We start from the raw sequence: 18,573 nt of genomic DNA, 5'->3' as shown, positions 1-18,573 counted from the left end.
GGGCAAATACAATCAAAATTTGTTTAAAATTCAACGAGATCTCACGATGAATAGTTCCTTTCCATCCAAAACCGATCGCTTTGCCACATCAAATATGGCGGCGACAAAGACATATGCCTCAAGACCCAAGACTGCATGAATGTATCTCGGTCTATGGCCAAAACAGCCAGTGACGCGTTGATATGACGTTTATCCGCAGAAAAAAAATCAAGGCGTAATTTTTACAGGCGCAACTCATTGGCCAATCAGAGCAGTCTTAGTTTTATGTGCATGCGCAGTATACTCGAACTCAAAGTTGACATGCCAAGATCCGACGAGACACAAATGCGCTTGAGTTCAACCTGATAACGCTGATTCCATTCCCCGAACTTACATTTATACCCATGGTGGGTGTTGGATATCGGACGCCATTGCCGAAATACAATATAAGTGGCTCTTGCCGACTCTACAATCAAGTAAGGTTGTTAAAAATACTTTGGTAAAGGTCACAAAGCGATGGAATCGCGGAAACTAGCACGTAGCTTGTGTTAGCTCGTGTATGACTTTGGCAACCCACCGTGGACTTTTTTTTATTTTTTGGGGTGTACCGTTGGTAGGATTTAAAAAATATATATACTGTATAGACTTCTAAGCCACGTGTACAACAACGACAACAGTCGGCGTGGGCAGGTCGTTTCTATTTTTCCCACGCCATCAGAACTCGAGGTTAAAAGTTTTGAGGACAAAGTGCTGTAGTTAAAACCAAATAAATCTTCATCAATAATAGTCAATGTTCTATCGTCGTTGTCACTACATTGTGATTATTTAAGATGAGCTCTCTCTTTTATGTCACATTTTTCTCTCTTTTTTTTAACCGACTGTTATTTGTGTGGTTTGTAGTCGCAGCCTCTAATTACACATGAATTTGTGAACAGAATTTCGCCTTGTGCTCTTTGTTACAACCCCGCGTCCTCACGATTCATCCTGTTGATATCTCGATTGATAGGACCGGTTATGAATGAATGAGGCTGCAGTGTCGAGATGTTCTGCAGCAAGTCTTTAAATTCAAAGTTGGACACTCCCAACTATACACAAAATTTATCATGTGTAAATGACTTGGGTTGAAAATAGTCATATTTTGATAACCAGATCATCACCCAAATGTACTTGTTGATCTTCTTTTTCCCTTTTTCTCAAAATTAACGCTTTGAATTTTAGCTGAAAATAGACTTGAGCGCTTCGGACTGTATTGTTATACCTTTCGAGGTCACTTGTTCGTTTGGGAGTTGTCACAGAAGGGAACTTGTGATTCCAAAAGCTGCCATGTGCTGATAAGGTGGCTTATCTCGCAGTTACTTTACTTTCTCCACCATTCAGATCAAGAAACTCATTTGTAATTAGGTCTAAATTATTATCCTCAGAAATATGATACAACGGTACCTCCAATTCCGCAATATGATCTATGACAATGATTGACCACTGACTTTCAAAACTGTAATTCCCTTTGAGGGCAACCATTTATGGACGACGGTACGTTTCTTCAGGGTCCAAATTGTCACGACCATAAAATCTTTCTTAATGGCACAGGCAAAGCGCTCACACTTGCACACTGTTCAAAGTCAAATTTGATTCATTTTAAAAGCAAAAAACAAACAAACAAACAAAAAAATGTTTGATGTTATTCTTTTACCATGAAATTAGACGATGTTACCCAAGTGACACAACGTCTAGAATCCCATAGAAGCATGCGCCTGTTGTTCTTTGGTGGGCCATGGGACAATCCCAGAACTGTGAAAGGGTAAAACCGCACATCGGAATCATCACACATGTAGACCGCACAGAATTGAAAGGGTGTCTTGCCAGCTGCAATGTAGCAAATGAAAAATACACTTTCCCTTTTTTCTGAAACATTGATTTGAAGGTTGAATGATTAATTTTTTAATGTCAGACAGGCTACCAATTCGCTTTGGGAAATATCTTGACTGCATAATTTGATTCCGTGGATACAGTGAAACAATTTTTAAATACTCTTTCTTAACTTTCCCAGCATTATTTTCCAGGTGTGTTTTGTTTTTCTTTGAATGGACACCAAGTTTACAAGAATGTTGTCAATGACTTAGTAATTACTGAAATGCTGCTTGCTTCAGAAGTAGGAAGGCATTAGTGCCGACACATGAAACATTATGTTATGTTCCATACTGTAAATTTCCCCAGTGTGGGACAAATAAAGGATATCTTATCTTATCTTATACTGGAATTTAGTGCATGCCATACCGTTATCCCTATTAGAATATGTCGCTGGAGTGCAGGCAAAAAAATGTGTTACTTTTAAAAATGACTGCTAACTCTAATAAAAACTAATATTCTTTCCAACACACTTGCGGAAGCTCCAACTCAGTCCTTGAATTCAATGTGCCCCTGTTTTATACTAAAGGATGCTATGATCAGTCTATTGAGGGAATTTCACTCGGATCATGTGGGCCTGTGTGACCCACTGGGCTCATGAAGAATGACAAACTATTCCTTTAAGCTCCACCACATGACCAGTCATCAGCTATTCAAATGATCGGATAGACAGTGGGTCCTCCAAGGTCAAACGAAATCCTTTCGAGCATGCCTAGTTGACCTCCAATTTGTTTTCAAAAGGCATTATTTACAAAGAATAATTCACACGACACGGAAAGGATGAAGCAGCGGTGCATTTAAATTTCCAGGCTCCCTTGTATTGTTGACTTAAACATGGCCTCTGACTCAATTTTTTTTTTTCCCCAGAAAGACAAGATCAAAACGGATTGTTATCTAATACAACTGATTTGTATCAAAGCCCTTAACGACTAAGTACAAAACTTTGTTCTTCTATCAGCAAAAAATGCATTCCAAGAAATCGAGTGTGTCGCATTGTCCCGTTTTGTATTTTACTATCTGTACATTTGTTTGATTAAGATTGTCATCTTACAATATGTGCTTCCGATTCTTGATTGTCATGATTTTGTTTATTTACTCAGAATATCATCGCGTAATATTAGTCACTTGGGAAATATTAGTTGCAGAGGAAGTGAAATCTTGCCTGGATGGCGAAGTGGCTTTGCGGCATTTGTCTCATGATCATACAGTCATGTGCCCAGTCTGTGTCAGAGAAAACTTCTCAAGGTTCTTTCCCTGGAATGGCAATACATCCTTGGATTGCTGATTTAAGAGTATGTTGTGTACAGTAGAGATTAAAAAGAAAAAAAACAGTGCAGGGGAAAGTTTCATTTCAAGTGGAAGTGAAACTTTTTTTGCCTTCATAGGTCACTTTTTCCCCCCCAAAACATTTTTGTCTTGAAAGGAGATCAAGGGGAACAATTCATTGCAGAATAATGTCTTTTACTCAAAGTGAAACTATTGCGAGAAAAGATGCACTTGTGCTTCTTGGGGATCAAATCCAAAATTGCAAAACATCTTCTCAAATGAATATAACAATACAGTATCATAAAAAAAAGCCAAGCATGTAATGTACCTCCCACTCCTACTCTACACATTCCAAAAACATGAATCTGCTGTGAGGTATTTTACCACCAAACACGGCAACTACTTCAGACTAATCAGGATAATTTTAGAAAGTACACAGTAAGACCAAGGGATTATTGTTTTTTATTCTAGTAGGCTCGGGTGAAATATTCCGATCGTTTTGTGTCCTTTTTGTCAGGAGGTTGAAAATCACCCCTCAAGTTCCCAGGGAGCTGTCAGCCTGCCCTGATGAAGGCCCAGCGGGATGGAGACCTCCTCCAAGGTAACCGATTACACCAACAGAAACATGAGCAACCTGCGCACACTCGCACGGGCACATGCGCACCCGTTGACATTAGAATTCCAATACATGTACCTCATTGCTGTCTGAGTGATGTTAGGGCAGTATGCTGTATTTGTACACACACACACACAATGTAGTATGTTGACACTTTTTTTTTTTGTTTGTTTAATGTCAGAATGGTTTGACATGTAAAGGTGGAGTCCATTGAATGTCACCAGGCAGCAAAGTCCACGTTGCACTTTGGTGCCAGTAGGTGCTAGTCATGAAGGAACGGAACGAGAGCTACTCACCTTTTTAGTAACTTTTAAATGGCCATGAGTAACTTCCCCCTTGTAGTTTGTTTTGCAAGTGTCTGTTTCTGCTCATAAAATAATTTGTTTGTTACTTATTAGAGAGATATAAATGTTTTTCTTTTAAATATACATGTGGCATTAACCCTTTGAGGGACAGCGGTTACTGCAGTGGACACCTTATCATGTTATCCGGTGCATGAAAGGGTTAAATGATCAGATTCAAAATCTTATCCTTTTTCTCTTTGACAACAATCTCCCTCCTTTTTTTCTCGGACGGCTACCCTCGACCATTTTTTGAATCGATTATTCTACAACCCATCGACTAATTGAGTAATCGGATAAAATTGGATGTTGCGTTATTAAACAATAAAATGTGCAGCTATTCTTGTTGTGCCCTTGGGATTGCCATCCTCAAGTTTCAGACTGTAATATCTGTGACTTTATGTGTGTGTGGCTATAGAAGGTGGAGCCTGGCCTGGTGAATGATCAAACGAGAGTGTACGGTTGGATATTGTGTGCTCAGAATAGCAGCTGACTGTTAGCTGGCTAGCCGTTAGCCGGTCTCCAAGTTGATTGTTGAGTCCCTGGGTGTCAGTTGGGGCTATCCTGGGTAGAAATGCGCTTCTTACGTGTTTACTTTGTTTCCGTTTGTCCAATAAAGTGTTTCAAAGTGCACGGCTTGACTGCGTCTGGTTTTGACCAGCTGTTGGGGGCAGTACAATATAATATTGTTACCTGATAAATTGTTTCAGTCTTACTTTTTTTTCTGTTTTCTGTGTGTGTTGTTTTAGAGGACTCCCCTCATGACCAGGACATTCAGAGCAATCAGTACAACTCCATCTCTCCTCCGGCCTCCCCCGCGGAATTAGATGAGCCCTTCTCCACATACTTTGAAGAGAAGGTGGCCATTCCCGAAAATGTCAATCAGGTACTGCCTGACAACCACTTCTAAAACACAGGCCTGTCCCCATAAGCTTGTAAATGCACAGATTCTTGGAATGTGAGTTGAGAAGGATGCTGAACATCTTCCAAGTATAACTTAAGATGAATGGTTCTGAATTTCTCTTTTGCGTTGTAGACAAAATTAGAGAGGAGTCACTATGCCCCTCGGTGTACACCTGGAGGCCAAAACATCTTCCGGTGCAAACAATGGATACCTTGTTAATTTAATGCGTAGATTTCGCACGAATTGCGACACTGTAACAAACTGAAGGACATCTTGTCATGCTGCCCTCCCGAAGTTGAACCTTGCTGTCTTGGTTATCAGTTAATGAGGCCTTGGCTTCATTCAGCTCAAGTTGGCCCTTTTTTCTGTGTGCTCCATTGTGTACAAGTTGTGAGAACATAGCGTTCGAGTTCAATCAAGCATATACTGAAATGAAACTTTGAAACATGATAATATTAAGTTTGTCTTTCTCCATCACAGGCGTTCAGTTTTAAGAAACTCTGGGCTTTCACTGGACCCGGGTTCTTGATGAGCATCGCTTACTTAGATCCAGGAAACATTGAGTCTGACCTGCAGTCTGGAGCAGAAGCTGGATTTAAGGTGAATACATGGAAATTATTGATCTTGAATGGCTTAGAGCTGAAAATACTTATTGGTCGATGCGGGCCACGGTGTGATTTTACTCTGTGATTTGCACACTTGTAAACAAACGCAAATACGTATTTTAGTTATTTGTGTGATATGGTATTAAAGTAAATGTTTCATCATTGTTGACGGGTTAGCTAGAAGAGCTAACCATTACCGTTTCAAGATTTGAAAACCACATTGTCTGAAATTAAGGGATACAGTTTAGCTATTAATGTTAATGTCACTTATGATGTTTATTTTTCAGGGTGAGGGGATTGGGGGGGGGGGTCTATTAAAATAAGAATTTTTTGCAAAAAGTCCGATTTTTATTTGGAACCCATTTTGCAACGCCCCAACTCCATCTAATGAATCACCTGCTGGTCTTCTCTCTCTTTGCCAAGCTCCTGTGGGTGCTGTTGGGGGCCACCGTCATCGGGCTGCTGTTGCAGAGGTTGGCGGCACGTCTCGGCGTCGTCACAGGAATGCACCTGGCGGAAGTCTGCAATCGGCAATATTCCACCGTGAGCATCCGCACTCCCTTAATATCTGTTTCGTAGAATGGCAACTCAAAAATGCAGACACTCAACTGCAGAGACTACCAGCCATAAATATACCATGTTTCCCGTGCTGTATTGCGGGTCATCGTTCACTCCCCCCGCTGTACCGTTGATTTATTTATATATATTTAAATGTTTATTATTTTTCAGGATTCCAATTCTTATTATTTTTTTATGGGTCTATACTATGTTCTTACTTACTGTAACCACCTTGTGTGGGAAAGGAGAGCCCCCGAAGCAGTAGGCAAGCTCACGCATAAGCCACTGTTGGCCATAGCTCATGTCCAGACACTCTCATGGAGGCTCTCTCACAGAGGTCGCATGTTACCCTACAAGGCCCCGCCTCTTAAAGGCACATATGCCTCTCAACCCATTGACATGACAACCCGTGCAGTATTTACTGTACACTTAACGGTTGCACTCTTTTCTGACAGGTCCCTCGGATCATACTATGGATAATGGTGGAGTTGGCGATTATTGGCTCAGACATGCAGGAGGTGATTGGCTGTGCAATAGCTCTCAATCTTCTCTCTGTGGGCAGGTACTTTATCAATCGTATCTTTAATACTACTCCATGGAAGTAAAATAGTTTTGTCACAGTGGGTCAAACTCACTATTTTTTCGTGTTCTTTTTTTCTTTTCTCAGGATTCCTTTATGGGCTGGAGTACTCATTACCATCACTGATACATTTGTCTTTCTCTTTTTGGACAAATATGGTATGTGATGATTTTTAACTCATTTAAAGTTATCAGTGCAGCATGGCCTCACATCTGATCCCTTTTGTAGGCCTGAGAAAACTTGAAGCTTTCTTTGGTTTTCTCATCACTGTCATGGCTTTAAGTTTTGGTTATGAGGTAACATTTCTCCTTTTTCTCCTCCCCCTTTTATTCAATGGAGGCCACCAATGACATATTTGACAATTTGCTTCCCCCCCTCCCTCTGTAGTATGTGCTTGTGAAACCAAACCAAGGGGAAGTGCTGAAGGGCATGTTTGTGCCGTACTGTGACGGGTGCGGGCCCACGCAACTGGAGCAAGCTGTTGGCATCGTCGGCGCTGTCATCATGCCGCACAACATCTATCTTCACTCGGCTTTGGTCAAAGTGAGAATTGTTTTATCAAGTCTACCGCTTGTTATTTGTTGAAAAAGTGCTACAGTTTACACACATTTGCTTGGACATAGTTTGGGATTTGCTGGCTGCCATTATGTTGCAGTTTCAGGTCATTGAAGGGGCGTCAAATAATATCACTTGGAGATTGTTGATATTTGAGTTGGAGCTCGGTCCCTAACCTTCATAAATAGTAAGAATAATAAGAATAAGAAAACCTTTATTCGTCTCACGTTGGAGAAATTCCCATTTCCAGCAGCAAAGTTATGACAGGAAGAAAGTAGAAGAATAAAAAGTATTGGAGCAGCTGTAAAGGCAGCTACTCTTGCGGCGCCATCTTGAAGTCATAATAACATAAAATAATACAACACAATCACAGATCAGTGTTATGACAGTAGTTTCACAGCAAAGTAGAAAAATACACATATTTTCAACAATTATTTTTGCGGGGAAAGTTTCAGGGAAAATGCTGACTTCTTGAACAGCCCTTGTGTCTTTCAGTTGTCCAGGTTCTATAAAATGTCTGATAAATGCGTGAAAGTATTGGACATGTTAAATTTTTGGCAGCCCGTCAACGCTTATGAAAATGGTTTTCAATGAGTGTGTGAAACTAATGAATAATATGACCCCCGCCCCTCATTTATTTCCCCATGCAGTCTCGTGATATTGACCGTCGAAATAAGAAGGAAGTAAAGGAAGCCAACAAGTATTATTTCATTGAGTCGACCATCGCGCTGTTCGTCTCGTTCCTCATCAACGTCTTTGTTGTAGCCGTTTTTGCCCAGGCCTTCTACAATAAGACCAACTGGGATGTGGTGCGTATACTGGCGTGGTTTAGCAAACGCACTGAAGTGCGCTGCAGTGTTCATCTTGATTTTTCTGGTCACAGAACCAAGTGTGCAATGCCACCAGCATCCCTCACCAAGGGCTCTTCCCAAACAACAATGAAACGCTGGAAGTGGATATCTATAAGGGGGTACGTTTACTCATCAGTACTTGCTGGAAGACATTTAAGATGTTCAATTCGAGGATAAGTCAACAACATTTCTTACAAATAAACAATTGGGATATTAGATGGTGCCTTCAGTTTCTAAGATTTTATGCTCTGTTTTTGTTGATAGAGAAGAGACTTCAAATTTTATGCAAATATATATTTGGTTTTATATATGATAGGCAGCCTGACGAGTGGCAAACTTAACCTTATTAATGTTTATGGTATCTTTGCTATAACCACTTTAGGCACTTTACTGAATTATAATATTCTGCTTTATCTTGAAAATACTTGCATCAGCACTTTTGTGGAGAAAATAATTTACAGTGATAATCTAAAAGGGATTTCTTATTTTAAAACTTCATGAAGCTACTCATTCGTAGCCACGGGTGATAATGCAGATACAGTAAATAAAATGGCACATTGCCAAAAGAGCCATCAAAAGATTCTACTGCACTCTGGCTGTGAAGGCTAATGAAAATCACCATGGGTGTACAATGAATTGTGTTTATGGAAATCATTATCAGGTGGGAAATTATGTAAAGATGTCAGTGCAAGCATGTAACTTCAGTGAATGTTTTTTTGTTGTTGTTTTTTTTGCAGGATTAGCTCACTGAGTGTGAGTCCATTGTGGGGGAAAAAACTTGTTAAAAATAGATTTTTAAAAACATTTTTTTTGTCACTTATTATTCAGGGGGTGGTTCTGGGCTGTTTCTTCGGCCCCGCCGCGCTGTACATCTGGGCCATCGGCATCCTTGCTGCAGGGCAGAGTTCCACCATGACAGGGACCTACTCTGGACAGTTTGTTATGGAGGTACGCTTGTGTGGTTGTTGACAGTGTTGATTGAAACAAACGAAATTCAATGTGGTGACGTTTTTCTTTTTTTCCTTACTATTTTGGAAAGGGTTTCTTAAACCTGAGGTGGTCTCGGTTTGCGCGAGTTCTGCTGACGCGTTCCATCGCCATCACGCCCACGCTGCTGGTGGCTATATTTCAGGATGTGCAGCATCTGACTGGGATGAATGACTTCCTTAATGTGTTACAAAGCATGCAGGTCTGACTCATTTAGGAACGCTTGCAAAACCTGTTGTTTCAGTTTTTTTGTGTCCATGCGCTGGTTGCGAGAGAGTTCAGTAGAAGGTGTGTACAACTAAATTCTGCTTCTCATCCTTAGCTTCCTTTTGCCTTGATCCCAATTTTGACCTTCACCAGCCTGACGTCCATCATGAACGACTTTGCGAATGGCTTGTAAGCAAACTGACTATCAATATTCCCTGTTAGTAAAAGTGTTGAGACTCAAATCTGAATCAGATTACCAAACAGAGCCTTTAGTTCCGCCTGAATTTAGTGAGGTACAATGAGTACAGTATCACAAAATTCTATAAAACCTCCACATTTTGGGAAATGTTTTTTGATGACATGACACTTTGATGTGAAGTAGTCAGTCACAATCACTCAACACACGGCCATCTGGAAACAAAAGTGAGTACACCCGCCCCCTCCCAAGTAAAAATTTCCAAATTGAGCCAAATTAGCTATTTTCCCTCCCTGGTGTCATGTGACTTGTTCAATGTTACAATGGATGGGGAGTTGCTGGAGTTACTTTCATACTGGTTACTGGAAGTTAAATATGTCATCTAATGGCAAAGAATTCTCTGAGGAACTGGCCAAAAAAGATTTCTGCTTCTAGATGGCCTTGGCTATAAGAAGTCTTCTGCCCTAACCATGCGTTTAACACGAGAGCTTGGCGTAGATAGCGAGCTAAACAATACGCCAATAAAAACACGAAGATGAGAATCCACCGTTTGGTATTTTTATGGAAGTCTTGTACTGTATAGCTCGCTGTCTACGCCAAGCTCTCATGCCAAACGCATGGTTAGGGCAGAAGAGTAAATGGATTGTGCCTAAACGTGTCAAAAGAAGGAAGATTGAAGTGGATGTTATCATACCTCTCCACTGTTACACTGTTGTGAATCAAAATGGCTACCCCACTGACTTTTTGGGTGGTTCTAACTACTTCCACCACTAGGGGCACTGTACTGAATTGTAATACAATACTTCCATCACTAGGGGCACTGCACTGTAATACAATTACTGGGGGCAGAATAAGAAGAATCTACAGTATACATTCTACACAGTCATGGAAGCTGTACTCTTGTTTCATTTCTTCGCTTTTGTTCCAAAAGATATGACAAAATATTTACAAAAATATGAGATGCTTGAGGTTGTTTTCCTTTCTTTTCCAGTCCTTCACGCATCAAGGGGATGCGTAACTACTTAACTCATTCACTCCCAAAGACGTTTTTAAACGTCTTTTCAGACTTGGTCTAGAATTGGCTGGTACTGAAGGAGTTAAGCCAATATCTGTATCGCCCGTATCTAGCATCCATAATGAAAGTATCTTCTTGTTTCTTTCAGGTTTTGGAAGATCGGCGGCGGCATCGTCATCCTGTCGGTTTGTTCTATCAACATTTACTTTGTGGTGGTCTATGTGGCGACGCTGCACAGCGTTTGGCTCTACGTCCTGGTTGCTCTGCTCTCCGTCGCCTATCTGTGCTTTGTAGGCTACCTGGTGAGTTTTTTTTTTTTTTTTTACAACCTCGATGTTCTCATTTGTGTCACCAAGGAAAAGTAAATAGATAGCAACATTTTTTTTGTGGGGTGTGGGGGTATAATTCTGCTAACTACCATAAACTTCAGACTGTAAGTATAAACTTTTTTTCACAGCTTCAAACTCATGCGGCTTATTTGGCGTTTTTTTTGTTCCACCCTAATTCGACGAGGGTCACGTTCTCGTCTATTTTTACATTTTCTTTCACACACCAAAATCGCATTTACTGTTCATGGGTTTCAGAGAGCGCCATGTTTATTTCATACAGTATGGTTGGCAGTTTTTTTTTCATTTGTATTCGAAGGTGTAATAGGTGTGTGGGGAAAAATGTTCAGATTATTACTATTATTATTGTTATGAGAATTTTTAGTGGGATTGGCTTACATCGCATTGTGCTCAATGGACCATATTTTACAGTAATGACTTTTCTTTTACTTGACTGGCCTTTCCTGTCTCGTGTGCAGGCGTGGCACTGTTTGGTCGCCCTGGGGGTCACCTGCCTGGACTTTGGCAGCAGGGTAAGCAATCGACCTGCTGTGTTCATAGAAGAACAGTCTGAGTCCAACTCCTAGAGAAGAACAGCACAGTAACCCGGCAGCATTCCTCTTTCTTCTGAAGACTCTGAGCCTTGTATTCAACCGGGACTGTCGAAGTTCATGTCTTAACGTCCCCTCGCCCCCCGTCAATCAATCATGTTATTCTCCTGTCTGGCTCGGTTATCCGAATGTGCTTATGTAAAGTTGATGCCGGGGTAGCGTTTGCCTTCGCTTGCCGCAATATAAATTCACTTCTGTATGAATATAATTACATTGACACGGTTGAGCACAATCTGAACACTGACTTTACAGGTGGCCGCGCTTGCTTTATTATGGCCAAGCGCAATTAATGCCACATTTTAATTGTTTCATAAAATCTTTCAACTTATGAGCTACAAAAGGTTCAGCCAGTATTTTTTTTAATTTTTTTTTTAAACACCACTGATTAAATTGTTTCAGTAGTCTTGCAAAATACCCTTGGAGCAAAAACCTTAAACTGGGCAAGCTGACAGCCTTTAAAAGTTTGAAGAAGCTTGAAGGAACTACGTTTGTTTTTTCAGGTTAATAAAAGAGGCGCAACTTGTTCCTGCTACAGACAGTTGCAGTCGTACTTAAAAGCGGTTGAATCAGTTAAATGAAGGTAATTTTATGATTTATGGTCATCTTGAGACATCATAATGTACATCAGCATACCCCATTCTCTCGTATTAAACCGATGCAGTTGAGTCCCTGGATTTATTCACCCACTTTTATTTGCTGCATCAGAAGTTTGTTTCATATATTAATAGACTGAAAAAGTCGGAGTTGTTACGGCCATTAATATCCAGCATAGCTGTCTTACGATATCTTGTGGCTGTAACGTGTCCAAGACACCGAAGGGGAATATTTGCACAATTGTGCTTAGACGACTGACTACATTTTGTCTCATTCTGTTCGATTTTGAGTCAGTCCCGCAGTGATGGTTGCACTGATTTTTTTTATTTTATTATTTTTTTTGTGTGTGTCCTGATACATTTTCTCGCCCTCTGTGCTGACGATGGTTCAGAAAAAAATGGAGCATCTTTTTTGGAAAGGCCTCTGAGATAACTGACTTTATGTAACTGCTGAGGAATGCCTCACTAAAAGGGATCAAATGGGAGTGACATTTGGGCGTATAAATTATTCCAAGTAGATGAAGCACAGTCTCGTAAACTATGTACCGGTACACATTTGATACGATCAAGCCACCGAATAGGGACTGATGTCTTTATTTGTGCATCACTGGTATAAAACAGACTGTCTTTTTTCTTTTTTTGTTTGATTTTTGATTCCTTTTTTGTCCTTCTGCTGTGATGATGAATTTTGTATGCACATTTTAATCTAAGATTACATATAACATTAAAAGCCCACTACATTCGCCAATTGTAATCGGCATCTGATATCGCTATAATAATACAGAATCTTTATTTGGTGAAGGGGGGGGGCGGAGGTTGTTCTGCGCAGAGTAACTGATCTTGATTGGATTATTATTTTGTCATATTTGTGGGGTGGGGTCAAAATAAGAAATGGAAGAGACTGTGAAGCAAGTTTTCCCTTCCTCTTAACTGTCCGTTCAGACTGTTTGAATGTCTCAGACAGGTTTGAATTGTTAAAATCTAGTGAGAATTGGATCACAATGGATAAAAAGTTATTTAGAAAACAGATATCAGTACGTGCAACTCAACAATAAAAAAAACGAATCAACTAAAAATCACTCACGGAGTTCCTCAGGGGTCAGTGCTTGGTCCAAAACTATTCATCTTATATATAAATGATATCTGCAAGGTCTCAAAACAATTTAAATGTGTCCTATTTGCTGATGATACAACTTTCTACTGTTCTGGAATAAATCTGAAACAGCTCCTGACAACCGTAGAAAACGAATTAAACAAATTAAAAAACTGGTTCGACAGAAATAAATTGTCACTTAACCTGAAAAAATCGAAGTTAATTGTTTTTGGCACAAGACCAATCAAACACCAAGCTAAAATTATGGTAAACTCAATTGAGATAGAAAGAGCGTATGAAACCAAGTTTCTCGGATTAGTAATAGACTCAAAACTATGTTGGAAGCCACATATCGATAACGTAAAAAGAAAAATAGCCAAAACCGTAGGGATCCTCTACAAAACCAAGGAAGTGCTAAATAAGAGATCTTTGTACACATTGTACACTTCATTATTATTACCATATATGACCTACTGTGTGGAAATATGGGGAAATGCCTGCAAAACAAACACACTCCCTATTCTCAACCTACAAAAAAAAGCAATTCGAATTATTAATAGATCAAAATATACGGAACCCACAAATCCACTATTTATCAAATTAAATACGATGAAATTTTATGACCTGGTTGACTTTAAAATCGCCCAATTAATGTACAAAGCACACAATAACCTGCTCTGCCAAAACATTCAGAAGTTTTTCGAAATTCGAGAAAGCAGCTATGATTTAAGAGGTACCAACTTATTCAAAAAACTCAAAACAAGAACAAACATCAAGCAAAGAAGTGTATCTATCAAAGGTGTTAATCTGTGGAATAATCTCGAAACGGACCTGAAAATGAGTAAATCGCTTGCTGAGTTCAAAAACAAATTCAAAAAAATAGTACAAACAACCTACATCAATCAGAGTTAAAATGATAAATTCAAAACATTAAATATAATGATAAATCAGAACTAAGTTGATAAATAGAGAAAGGTATATAAATATCCATTATGAATTTAAGAGAAAATTGACACAAGAGTGTCAGGGTGTGGAAGTATATAATCCCGATACAAACCAAAAGTTGTAAAAATATCACGGTTAAGGGTAAAGTATGAGCCTTAATGGAGACTTCTTTCTTCTTACTTTTTTCTTTTCTGATTGATATAAAAATGATTTATTAGATACAATCACATAACGGGGTAGGACTAGATAAGTTTTTTACTTCTTCCTACTCCCTTGAACATAATAACTGTGTTGAATGAAGATTGATTTCTTTCTTTTTACTTTTTTTATCTACCTTATTTTCTGTCAAATTATTACTGTATATATGTTTTATGTTCAATAAACAAACAAACAAAACAAACAACAAACAAGGGGGGGATATATAAAACTCATCACTGTCTGTTACTTTTAAATAGTTATCCACATTCTTTACATTGCTTTGAAGTGTTTGAATCCAAACCAGCCAATGGTGATACAACACTGTTTTAGTAATCCACATTGCTAGAATTAAGGTGCACATACTATATAGTAAACTAAAATCTACTTGACTACTACATACGATAAAGCAGTAAGTAATCAAGTCATTTTATTTTGGACCACTTTGAAAAAATTCTGAAATTGAAAGAAAACAATAGTTAACATGAAGCTAAAAATTTCAGGCAGCATTCAATGAATTATTTATATCATTCAATTTTCAAATTTGAGGAGTGATGAAGATTTTTTTTCTTTTCATCCACTGTATTTATTTTCATTGTATTTTCTGTAAAGGGCTCACCATCTGTCACTTATATGGCAGTGTTTTTCACAGAACGGGTTTAGTGGCGTCGTTCAAAGTGTTTTTGTGTGGAAATTGACAACTGTTTTGAAGCGTTGATCAAAATCCATCATCATAATGATGTTATCGGCCAACATTAAGTCTTTTTTTTAACAACTAAGGCACTGTTAAGAACAACACACATGCACACTTTTTTACCTGACAAATACATATTGATGTTCTGTCAATGCTCACATCCACTTATGACTGTGATTTATTTTTTTATAAACGTAATATGTTCCCTCCTTTTGTGTCCATACACATTCGCTATGTTGCAGAATGCAGTATTGTATACATTTATTGTCTTCTGTGTATCCTATGCTTCTGACCGAGACCTACCATTTGTTTAAAATAAATGGCAAAGACTGCCTACCATATATGGTGTCTTATGTCTGAATTCTAAAGAATTCGAGCCTTGAAATAGAGTCTGATTAATGGTAATAGCACCCCAATAGCCTACTACGATACTCTCCGGATGCGAGGCAGTGTAGAACCATTCTATAATTGACAGTAGCGATGTATGTCCAGTGGTGCGAGTTACTCTTTTGCAGGACTTTCCGGGGGTTAAATGAGGAAAGGTGAGCACCTTCGAGTCATCACTAATTCAAATCAACAAACTGTCATGTGATTGTCCCCCCCGCTCATGTTTCTTTTTCAAAAATTCATCACTTTTTGATTTTGCACCAAAGGGCCCAAATAAGTACAATGTGGCAACGTGTGTTTCCTCCATGTCGCTCTCTTCATTTGCTTGACCTTTTAGAATACAAACTTAGATTAACAAAGAACAATCAGTAAGGATCTCTTTTTAACATTTTCGGTCAATTATCACAAGTGCATCCTACTGATGAATTGTCCGTCTCCCCTTCTTCTCGCCTGCAGATGGGGTTTGCGCGGCACACGGATATTTATTTACTGAATGACATGGATGTGGACACTGTGGTGGAGAGATAGGAGAACCCGTCGCGGATGAAAGACGCACCGTGATGGAGATTCAGAACACTGATAGGATGACAGCAGCATGGCCAGTATTTTCTGCATCTTCACCTGTTCAGTGCCTTCCGCTTTAAAGTGCCCTTAAAATGTCAGTTGCCATTGTTGTTGTTGTTTGAATCAAATGCCTCTGCAAACGTAGCTAAGCTTCTGATTACAAAGGGCCCATGTTGCACTTTTTTTATTTCTTTCCTTAAAATGATGTGAATAAAATGAATATGCAGCAGAAAGGGGGTACCGAAAACGCTGCTGCGAATCCAGTCTTTCCTGAAAATAGACAGTCATAATATAAGGCAAATTATATTAACATACTGTACGTTAAATGGGTCAGTCAAAAAATATATATAATATGTATGTATATATATATATATGTATATGTATATGTATATAGACACACACACACACACTTGTACATCTGCAATTCACCACAAAATTGTTACTGTTCTTGAAATGAGACTGGCAAAAGTTTATATTGGATTAATATGGTGTCTTTTGATATATATATCCATCCATTTTCCGAACCGCTTGATCCTCACTAGGGTCGCGGGGGGTGCTGGAGCCTATCCCAGCTGTCTTCGGGCAGTAGGCGGGGGACACCCTGAATCGGTTGTCAGCCAATCGCAGGGCACACAGAGACAAACAACCATCCACACTCACAATCACACCTAGGGACAATTTCAGAGAGTTCAATCAGCCTGCCACGCATGTTTTTGGAACGTGGGAGGAAACCGGAGTACCCGGAGAAAACCCACGCAGGCCCGGGGAGAACGTGCAAACTCCACACAGGGAGGCCGGAGCTGGAATTGAACCCGGTACCTCTGCACTGTGAAGTCGACGTGCTAACCACTGGACTACCGGGCCGCCATATATATATATATATATATATATATATATATATATATATATATTTTTTTTTTTTGAGAAAAGCTTCTCAAATGAGTTATACTGTTTCGTAATACATCCTGGATATAAATAATACGATGGAAATAAATCGTCGATTACAATGCTCACTATTGTAGAACATAACAGGATCTTTTAGTGTGCTGTCAAAGATTTTCTTAAAAAATGTCAGGGAAAGGAATACATCAAAATAAATAAAGTATAAAAAAAACACCAATAATGAATGGAAATGCTGAATAATGTGTTAAAATATCTCAAAACTCTTGTTGTTTTCTATCTTTTCCAGCTGAGCAGTATCCATTCACCAAACATTGACTTAAAGTTTTCATATGAATAATTGTGAGCTTATTATTTCGTTCCTAAGAAGAGGTTTAAGAATCAATAGTGAATAACATAAATGTGAAAAATCCCATTAAAAAAAAGGATGTTCGTGTGTGCCCTGCCATCCCCAAATCAATATTGAGGACTTTGCTATTTTAATTTTTTAATTGTGTGTGTGTTGGGGGAGAAGAGAGATTCATCAGAGCTACAGTATGTGCACATAATATGCAGTACAAATTATAATTAGATGACATCTCATATTTCTACATGCATATTTGAAAAGTGTATGTGGCATTTTATAGTACAGTACATATTTTTTTTAAATGCAGCGTAAATAATGCATCTGTTGGATGCTTGTTGAATTTATGCTAGGAAACCTGCTGAATATTTAATATGATTGAAATTGGTCATCTCATGTGACCACTGTTACTTGGGAATTCATTAATATATTTGGTCATTTATTCTTCGTCCAGTTATTTATGCAAAGTGCAGGGAGAAAAACGAATGTATGTTCGGGGTCTGCTGAATATGACAAATCAAGTCTAGTTTTGCAATGTGGGTGGTAACATTCGCTGAGCCGTTATAGTGCAGAATGTGGCCATTTTTCTGTTCAGTATGCTGGGGCACTGAAGTGTCAGTTTTGCAATATAACCTGCTGGTCAGTCGGCTATCATGTTGTGATCAATATGTGATGAATTTTAATAAACTCATGTCCTGAGTTCAGCAGAACATTAAATGAAACCCAAGCCACAATGCAGCCTTGTTTAAAGGGTGTATTTATTTGACTAAATCCGAAAGTGCCTCCACATGTGTGCCTCACATCTAACATCATCAGTGCACAAAAACAACAATGTTTATGCAGGTTTTATTACTGGACCAAATGTTATTTCGTTTTTTTCTTTTGAAAATACATCCCTGTTTTTTTTCCCTTTAACTAAATTTTGTCTTGGGAAATATATTTATATATTTATGGTCTGTCCCACTTGTTGGGTGCATAATTGTTTTTATGTTCATGGGAGAGAAAAGGAAAATCATCTTTGTTAAGTGTTGAACAACTAATTCACACTTCAAACAAATACCACTGTGACCAGGATAAACGAAATGATACAATATATACGACTATATATATATATATCTGTATCATTTCATGGCAACATTTAAACCAGCGATAGAGACAAGAAACTGACAGTTTTTGAATGATATAATTTTATATTACCACCCAGTATTGACACTGGTGTGGTTCGCGTTTTTTAAAATCATGGTTACATTTATAAATGTCTTCCTTGTGTTATATATTTTTGTAATTTAATAAACATGAAACGAATGTGCATTTTGTGAATTCAAACGTCTACTCTCTTCACTACGTCATGTCAATG

At 38.8% G+C, this 18,573-nt stretch overlaps 1 protein-coding gene across 1 annotated transcript; it reads left to right on the top strand.

Moving 5' to 3' along the window:
• The first annotated feature begins 309 nt into the window (after nucleotides 1-309).
• On the top strand, nucleotides 310-18,536 carry slc11a2 (solute carrier family 11 member 2). Its single transcript, XM_086116817.1, has 17 exons — nucleotides 310-455; nucleotides 3,668-3,751; nucleotides 4,857-4,993; nucleotides 5,492-5,611; nucleotides 6,040-6,159; nucleotides 6,630-6,736; nucleotides 6,842-6,912; nucleotides 6,983-7,050; nucleotides 7,142-7,297; nucleotides 7,960-8,118; nucleotides 8,193-8,279; nucleotides 8,989-9,108; nucleotides 9,200-9,349; nucleotides 9,470-9,543; nucleotides 10,714-10,867; nucleotides 11,371-11,424; nucleotides 15,866-18,536. The coding sequence occupies exons 2-17, from the start codon at nucleotides 3,718-3,720 to the stop codon at nucleotides 15,935-15,937; spliced, it is 1,683 nt and encodes a 560-aa protein (XP_085972943.1). The 5' UTR covers nucleotides 310-455; nucleotides 3,668-3,717; the 3' UTR covers nucleotides 15,938-18,536.
• The last annotated feature ends 37 nt before the right edge of the window (nucleotides 18,537-18,573 follow it).

Source organism: Hippocampus guttulatus, chromosome 8 (genome assembly GCF_054856545.1).
Source record: "Hippocampus guttulatus isolate MCC_2025c chromosome 8, RoL_Hgut_1.0, whole genome shotgun sequence".
Classification (NCBI taxonomy): domain Eukaryota; kingdom Metazoa; phylum Chordata; class Actinopteri; order Syngnathiformes; family Syngnathidae; genus Hippocampus; species Hippocampus guttulatus.
The sequence above is the reverse complement of the archived record's forward strand: the minus strand, read 5'-3'. Positions and strand labels throughout refer to the sequence as shown.